The 8,420-nt window shown below is 50.1% G+C and overlaps 1 protein-coding gene, 2 non-coding genes and 1 pseudogene across 3 annotated transcripts; 1 reads left to right on the top strand and 3 right to left on the bottom strand.

Annotated features, from left to right (window-relative positions):
- LOC123076202 (protein DEFECTIVE IN MERISTEM SILENCING 3-like) overlaps positions 1 to 1,547 on the top strand; it is a 6,917-nt pseudogene extending 5,370 nt beyond the window's left edge.
- Positions 1,548 to 1,690: 143 nt separating this feature from the next.
- Positions 1,691 to 3,272, bottom strand: LOC123077901 (uncharacterized). The gene is made up of 3 exons (XM_044500264.1): positions 2,794 to 3,272; positions 2,088 to 2,315; positions 1,691 to 1,996 (listed from the first exon to the last, which is right to left on the bottom strand). The coding sequence occupies exons 1-3, from the start codon at positions 3,087 to 3,089 to the stop codon at positions 1,987 to 1,989; spliced, it is 534 nt and encodes a 177-aa protein (XP_044356199.1). The 5' UTR covers positions 3,090 to 3,272; the 3' UTR covers positions 1,691 to 1,986.
- TRNAQ-CUG (transfer RNA glutamine (anticodon CUG)) lies at positions 2,558 to 2,629 on the bottom strand. Its single transcript has one exon. It is a non-coding gene; the product is annotated as a tRNA-Gln (tRNA).
- Positions 3,273 to 4,960: 1,688 nt separating the features above from the next.
- TRNAQ-CUG (transfer RNA glutamine (anticodon CUG)) lies at positions 4,961 to 5,032 on the bottom strand. The gene has a single exon. It is a non-coding gene; the product is annotated as a tRNA-Gln (tRNA).
- Positions 5,033 to 8,420: the final 3,388 nt, after the last annotated feature.

Genomic DNA, 8,420 nt, shown 5'->3' with positions numbered 1-8,420 from the left:
GTCTGTTTGAGAATAAAGAATAAAAAACCGTTTCACTTTTTCCTGATCTACAAGTGACGGACCAATAGCATTACTAATTTCAACCTTGACATGCTGCGCCAGTAATCTATTGGTTTCAATGTGATATTGATGGAGTATCTTAGACTTCCAAATTACTCCCTCCGTTCCTAAATATAAGTCTTTTTAGAGATTCCAGTAAGGGACCACATACGGAGCAAAATGAGTGACTCTACACTCTAAAATATGTCTATATACATCCGTATGTAGTCCATAGTGGAATCTCTAAAAAGACTTATATTTAGGAACGGAGGGAGTACGTGATAGCATGGTTAGAGGATACAGATAGTCTGATAGGCTTTGGTTCCTGTGTTTATGAGGTTTAATCAATGTTTTGGAGAATACAAACATGCTTGATTCTCCCGTGGTTGAATGCTTTATCTATGCTAATGTTTATTAGCTCTGGTCGGTTAGGCAAAGATGAAATTTTAAGGTACTGCACATTAGTGTGACAAACTCCAAAGGAAGCAGCAGTTACGCGGCAAATCATCATTGATCAGTTTTACATACTTCCTATGTCTACTGATACCAAGATACCTTCTTTCTCTCAAAAAAAGGGAAATACTTCAATGGTCTCATGTAGTATGTCGCAAGAGCTTCAAGAGATTTATACATTTCTCTTCATTTACGTCCCCAATTTACTGATGCTCTTTCCTTTCAACAGAGGGTGCAGGGTTCACCAACCATTCGCTCACCTGCAACTCCGGGAAGTAATCCATTTGCAGCAACTCCTGGGCGTAACCCGTTTACATCAACTCCTGGAAGTCACCCATTTGCTACAACTCCGGGAGGCAGCCCATTTGCAGCTACTACTCCTGGAGGTCACCCGATTGCAGCAACTCCTGGAAGTCACCCGATTGCAGCAACTCCTGGAAATATTTCGTTTGCAGTCAAGCCTCCCCACATGCGCTGACAGCGTAAATGCGTAACCAACTGCATTTTGCAAAGTTCTTAACGCTAGATTCTACTCCCTCCGTTCCTAAATATAAGTCTTTCTAGGATTTCAATACAAACTACATACGGATGTATATAGACATATTTTAGAGCGTAGATTCACTCATTTTGCTCCGTATGTAGTCTGTAGTGAAATCTTTAAAAAGACTTATATTTAGGAACGGAGGAAGTAGTGCACAGTAGGGATGCAAAAAGTTAGTACATAACCACCGACTTTTGTTCATAAGTTGGGGCCTGTCTCCGGTCTCTTATTTTGTTACTAGTCCTTTTGTGTATCTCGTCAAGAGGGAAGATACGGTGATAGAAGAGTCCCCACCTAACCAAATTCAAGAGAAGGTTTGACAGCAACATTGAAATGCCAGTCTGGTTTCAGCATTAGCTGATCTGTTTCACTTCTGAACCTTCATGCTGGAAGAAGGCAGGAGGAGCTTTTTGTTTCTTCCCATCATGCTTGTAGGAAACATGATGTAACGAATCAGCGTATTGTCAGCGAAGCAGCAAGCATATGTTTAGTCAGAAGTGACCATTCTTTGACACCTCTTGGCTGCATTTGCTCATCTGGTGGTTACATGGGCCAATTTTTTGGCTGTTATGTGTGAATGAATCTCTGTCATCGAGCAGTGGAAACTCAAAAAGGCTGAGGCAAAGTATAAAAACAGTTCGACGAATTTCCTGGAACTGTTTTGCCGCTATTAAATTTGGCAAGCAAGATGTAAACATTAGCACCAGGTAGAAGAGTGGAGTACATTTGCCGTCGATGCGGAGCTACGTACAAAACTTCAATATTGGAATTGATTCAGCAGGCAACGCTCTCGAATAATCTGACCTAGCTAGACAACGTCAAGACTGAAACAAAATCTGGGAGGTTTGGACACCCTTCTCCAGCACATGGCCAAGTCAAATCTGGAACTTGCACTGCAGTTCCTTGAGCTATTACACAACATGGCCAGGTGCACTGCAGTTCCTTGAGGTGGATCATTTTTCACTGCAAGTAGCAAAGCCAAGTGAGATGAGATCAGCTCTTAGCTACATACGACGGCCAGGTGAGAACTTTGATGAGAGGTTATCGGACGTACCTTTTCTTCTTGTCGGAGGCGACTTTCCGTCCCTTGCCGGCTATGACGTCGTCCATGCTCTGGCCGTAGCGCCGGTACCGGCCGCCGGAGGCGACGAAGCCGGGGCACGGCCGGTAGGCCTTGATCGGCCACCACCCGAACAAGGGGACGGCGGCTATGCCGCCCATGATCCGCCCTTCGCCGTTGCAGCCCCTCTCGGTTTCCTCACGGCCGCACCCCTTGCACCCCCTAAAGTACAGTTAGAAAGAACACGTTATGTCTGTTTGAAACCGGAAGCACCCTATATAAATCCAACTGAAATTTAACAAAAATAATAATTCAAGCAGTCTAAATTTGCAGCGGCAGATTGTTACAGAGGTTAGAAGCTCGAAAGATTCATTTTAGCAGAAGTTGACAACAATAGGCTGTGGTCTCAGTCAATAAACGTACTCTCACAGTGGGAAAAATAAATCAAAATATCATAAAAAATGAGGTTCCACCGAGACTTGAACTCGGGTTACTGGATTCAGAGTCCAATGTCCTAACCACTAGACCATGGAACCATTTGTTGATGCGAAATAGAACATAATCTTAATTAAAAATAATATTCACGCTTACATAGTGACATACTGACATGCTGAATAAAACTATCATCTATCTTTCCGACAGTTACATGCTTGGTAAATTTGAGACAGTAATTCACTAAACCTGGAACAGCCGCCCGTACCTGAAGTTGGGGTCATCTTTGTAGTCGTATCTGACGGCCGCCGGGGCAGGGGCAGGGGACGTCGCCTCTGCTGCTGCTGCTCCCTCTTGATCTTTGGTCACAACAGGGGAAGCAGAGGACGAGGAGCTACCGGATGAGCTGCAGGCAAGGTTGCCTCTGGCTCTGGCCGGTGCGTGCTTCCTGTGCAGCAGAGGAGACGCAGACGCCGAAGGAGGAGAGGGGGAGGGGGAGTGGTTGGTCGAGAGGAAGACGGCGCTGTGAAGAGGAGGAGAAGGGAGCCAGAGGGAGGCCGCCATTTTTCAGGGGTGGGCGCGCTCGTGCCACACTCCCTCCCTGAGCCTCGCTTCCTTTCCCCTGGAGATGCGGCCAGGGGAGGAGGGAGAAATGGAGGAGAAAACTGGGGGACGTGGGAAAGATTGGAGGATGAACTTGCGGCCACGTACGTCGTGAGGAGGCCGCGTTTTCTTTTGGAGATAATGCGCGGTGGGTGCTGCTCCTACGATTCTATTGGTTCTTTTATGGGAAGTGTTTGTGGCCGGGGCGCCGGCCCAACCGTTGCGCCGGTCCCGCGCGAGCCACTCGATCGAGGCCATCGTACGCCTCGCGCGAGCCCCTGCCCCCGCCTTATCTTCTTTCCCCAATCCCCTTCTCTCTTAGCCGCGAGCCACGCACGGGGTCGCCGCATTCCTGGTCTTCCTCCTTCGGGGGTAGCCGCGCTCCTGGTCTTCCTCCTTCAGATCCCGTTGTCGCCATGGATGCGTCTGTCATCATGCCCCCACCGGCCGTCCTCATCGCCGGTGGTCACCCGCGCCGGCCGTCCCCATCGCCGTTCGCCGTCCTCGCTCGCCGGCCCCGGCGGAAGCTGGAACCGCGTCGTGGCCTGCTGCAACCGGTGCCCAGGAGAGCTGCCATCATGGATGGCGAGCATGGTGACGGCGAGCTACGAGGACGGCGGCGCTCGCGCTGCAGACATGGCGGAGACATTGCAGAACCTGCCGCACGCCCTCATGCTACAACTGTTAACCAAAATGCTTCAAACCAAGATGAAAAAAGCTTCAACCAGATACATCAAAAGCTGCAAGCAGTCATTGCCATGGCGGAGTGCTACAACCGTCGACATAAAATACTACAACCCTTGATGAAAAAGCTTCAACCCGAAACGATAGAGAAAGCATTAACCAAGGCTGCTACAAAGAAAAAAGCTGCAACCGTTTGATAGAAAAGCTTCGACTGTAGATGAAAAAAGCTACAACCATTGAAAAAGAAAGCTACAACCATACACTGCATAACCAGAAAAGTTGCATCCGTTGTAGAGAAAGCTTCAATCGTATGTGTGAAATGCTTCAACCTACACTCAAAGCTTTTCTGAAAACGATGGAAACTTTTTTCTTTTTTCTTTTTTTGTGTTTGCTACAACCACGTCAATTTTTTGCTGCAATCGGCAACCACAGAAGCTACATACGGTTAACATTTTTGCTACAACCATTCATAAAGCTGTGGTGCTTTTTTTACGACTGAGATGTGACCGGCGACGACGACGAAGACGACATTTTTGTTGCAACAACCTTGTTTTTTGCTACTAGTGGAGACGTGTTTTTTGCTACATCGATTCACCATGCCATGGTGCTTCAAGCGCGGCGAACGAATTCCGACGGCATTTTTGCTACAACCGCCATGGTGTCTTTAAATTTTGCTACGTCCATTCACGGATTAGCTGCAACCGCGGCGAGTGTTGCATCCGTCAATGGCCGGCGGCGGCGGAGTTGCGACGGCTTTATCGCCCAGTTGCGGCCGACGGCGGAGGTGGCTAGCTGCACCGCACCGCAACGGCCGGCGGGGGGTGTCCCGCGGTGCGGTGCGGCGAGGGGGCGGGCGCGATGCGGTGCGGCGAGGGGGCGGGTGCGGTGTGGAAGGGATCTCGCGCAGATTTGACTACCCTGGCTCAGCGCATCGGACGGCTAGCGCTCGACCGGCCCAACAGTTGGGCCGGCGCCGGCGCAGATGAGCGCCCTATCTCGTCTCTGAAACGGTTCCTTTACAGTTTTGTTTTGCAGATGGGAAAAAGGGACTGGTTATCTGAAAAGGATTACCGCAGTCCGAACGTGAGAAGTTAGTCAAGGAAGTTACTGCCCATGAGGAGAAATGAATGAAAACGAAAGAAAAAATGAGGTTCTACCGAGACTTGAACTCGGGTTACTGGATTCAGAGTCCAATGTCCTAACCGCTAGACCATAGAACCATTTGTGTTCCATAAACCTGATATTAGTTTTATATCTGCATTTCTCTACTCGATTTTTCAGCACCGAACGAAACTGCACAAAGCATATAGCTAAGCTATAATAATAATAATAATATGTTGATTTACGAAGTTCTGCGATTAGAATAGGTATATAGACGCACACACACTGACGCCAAATGCATTTCTAGCCGTTCAACAGCTTCTCGCCAAGCCTGAATTTCTACTATTTTCAAAGGATAGTTAGTGTGATTTTTATTTGGTGTTTGCTTAGCTCAAATGGTAGGAAAGATGACTATAATTCAGTGTTGTGTATGTGTTGTTAGAGTTGTGTCGAATATTGTGTACAAGATAGGTTGCAGTTGGACTATGAGTTGTATTGTGTTTACATAGGACGTGGAGTCGTGTCTTAGTAGGACACTTGTATCCTAGGCCTCTCTTATAGCACGATGTAACCTATGCCAACATAATAGCACCGGAACGCAGGGGAAGCCGGCGGCATGTGCCGGTGTCCAGGGCGACCGGGTGCGGTATTGTAGCGGTGTCATGGGGAGGAGCGCCCATAGTCAAGCCCGGGGCTGTAGCCATATCGGTGAATCTCGTTGGTGTCGTGCTTGTGTGATTGCTTGGTCCTCAGATGATCGACGGAGTGTCTCGGATTTATTCTAACGAGTGGTATCATGAGCAAAGTTTGATTTGAGGCTGTGATGTTGATTTGGAGGATAAGAAAAGCAGCGGTTGGAGCTGGTGTCGGATCAGCGGCTTGTGCGCGTTGCGGTAGGAAGGGACGTGTGGCGATGGATCAGAGGATCAATCGGGCGAGTACAAGAAGCTATCGGAAAGTGGCACGCGGCGGCGTCAGCGTGGAACTGGGCGGGATCCCGACCGGACTCAGGCTCGGGCGACGTGTACGTGCGTGAGCAGAGTTCTCGGCGAGATCGGGTCGAGCGCATACCGCGTGAGCGCAGCGATGCAGTGCAGAGACCCAAGTGCGGGGCTGCAGGCCGCCAGGCGCGGTGGATCGAGCAGGCCAGCAGGCCGGTCTAGAACCATGGGACAGCCTGCGGGCTGTAAAGCTGCGAGCCGGACGTGCTGAGCACGAGATTTGGACAAAAAATAATGGCGCAAGGACCAAGGATCAGGCGTGATGCTATCTAAAAGGAGGAAAGAAATACAAGTCCAGAAGCTATGTGTGACGGATTGGAGTTTGACTAGCTAGCTTGTCATTGATCTCTTTTGGTACGTGCACACAGGAAGGCTACAAGGGATTTTATTTTGGTCTTTTTTTCTGTTTGGTACACAATTTGTGTATGGATGGCAGTCAGGGTTGACGATTTGGGAGCCTGGAGCGTGTCATACAGGATCACGCAAACACAAGGCGTCAAGCAATGCACGGAGATGTGTGGGGCGGACACGACGCATGGTGGATCATGGTTGCAGTCGAACAAGTTCGGCTGGGTCGGACTGGACAGTCTGATGGATCGACGCAAGTCGGTTGGTACAGAAGACGGTGGTGGGATCGGTGACAACGACATAGGAGCGTGATGCTGATGGTGACCGACTTCTGGGCGTGGAAACACGTGACGCGGGCCCAAGGGCTTGTGCGGCTTCGACAAGACTATGGCGCGGGGTTGATTCAAGGTGGTGTATACACGGAGCTTGAAGTTGACGGGACGCGTGGGTGGACTGATCATCTACCATGGAGTCATGTTGAAGGTGGAGCTGGAGTCTGGAAGACTTCACTCGGTGCTGATTGAGGGGCTACGGCGTAAGAGCTCAGAGAGTCGAAGCCTACTTCAGCGGGAAAAAGCGAGTGACACGCAGTTCGGACTGGAGCCCAGTGGTCTGATGGAAGCGTGAAACTCGTCATCGGTCGATGATGATCGGTAGTACTCTGCAGTGGGGGTTGAGTGGTGTGGTTTCTTTACCCTTGAGACTCGACCAGGACAGCGGAGGATCGACGCGATAATAGCGACGAGGCATGTGGTATGCACGGGACATGGAGACAGGCCAGGGCTCTGGTGGCATACATGTGGTGAGATAACTGCGAATTTGACTCCGGATGATCACAAGCAACGGTGAAATTACTTCAAGTTTCAGACAGGTGGTCAAGAAAGGAGCGGTGATGTTGAGTTCAGGTAACTCTTATGTGTGACACCCAATATGTGAGTTGTTCACTTTCACGCAGGTCAGTGATCAGTGTGTGATGGCGTTGAACTGATACTCTGGAAGTTGGGAGCACAAACTAGAGTAACAAGGAACTTAATTTTGCTCTAGTGTTGACTATGGTCAAGAAAAGAAGGGACTACAAGTTGCAGGTGGAGTCATATGGAGTCTTTGGAGTAGCAGCGGTGCTCATGGGATAAGCTCAAGTCCAATGTACATGGAAGTTTGATGCATTGACGAATTCAAGGTGGTGGAGAATATTCGCCAAGGTGGAGTTTGTTAGAGTTGTGTCGAATATTGTGTACAAGGTAGGTTGCAGTTGGACTATGAGTTGTATTGTGTTCACATGGGATGTGGAGTCGTGTCCTAATAGGACACTTGTATCCTAGGCCTCTCTTATAGCACGATGTAACCTATGCCAACATAATAGCACCGAAACGCAGGGGAAGCCGGCGGCATGTGCCGGTGTCCAGGGCGACCGGGTGCGGTATTGTAGCAGTGTCATGGGGAGGAGCGCCCATAGTCAAGCCCCGGGGATGTAGCCATATCGATGAATCTCGTTAACAAATCTCGGTGTCGTGCTTGTGTGATTGCTTGGTCCTCGGATGATCGACGGAGTGTCTCGGATTTATTCTAACAAGTGTTATGACCGGCATAAGGGCTTAGCCCAGTGGGTTATGGCCCATGTATCTTAATTAGGGGCTTAGCCCAATTATCTTATCATATTAGGATCGTTTGCTTAGAAGTCAAGTAAACCTCTCTATATAAGGAGAGGAGATGTATCAATTTAATCAAGCAAGAAGCAATCAATATTTGCTCGGCTTCCTTTAGGGAGCTGGGAGACCTAAACCCTAGCCGCCTCCTGCCTTCGTCGCCGCTGCTCTCGTCGCAAGGACGGCGCCACGCCGCCGGCCGCCGCGCACCAGCCCTCGCCCTTCCCCCTCCTTCCCCTACAACCTACGCCCTAGATCCGGTAGGGCCCTAGCTCCTACCAATTTGGTATCCAGAGACTCGGGTTCGATCATGTCTTCTTCAACGCCCTCGCCACCGCTGCCCATCGTCACCACCACGCCGATGACCATCGCCCCGATGTCCACCGCCGGGGCCCCCACGCTGCCGGGCCTGGTCACCACCGCGGGCTCCCCACCGCCGCCAGCCCCCATCACTTCCGCGCCGCCGCCGACCGCCGTCTTCACGCCGGAACAGGTCACCAATACCTTGCGGG

This window comes from Triticum aestivum, chromosome 3D (genome assembly GCF_018294505.1).
Source record: "Triticum aestivum cultivar Chinese Spring chromosome 3D, IWGSC CS RefSeq v2.1, whole genome shotgun sequence".
Lineage (NCBI taxonomy): Eukaryota > Viridiplantae > Streptophyta > Magnoliopsida > Poales > Poaceae > Triticum > Triticum aestivum.
Note: the sequence above shows the minus strand (reverse complement) of the source record. Positions and strands in the feature narration are given on the sequence as shown.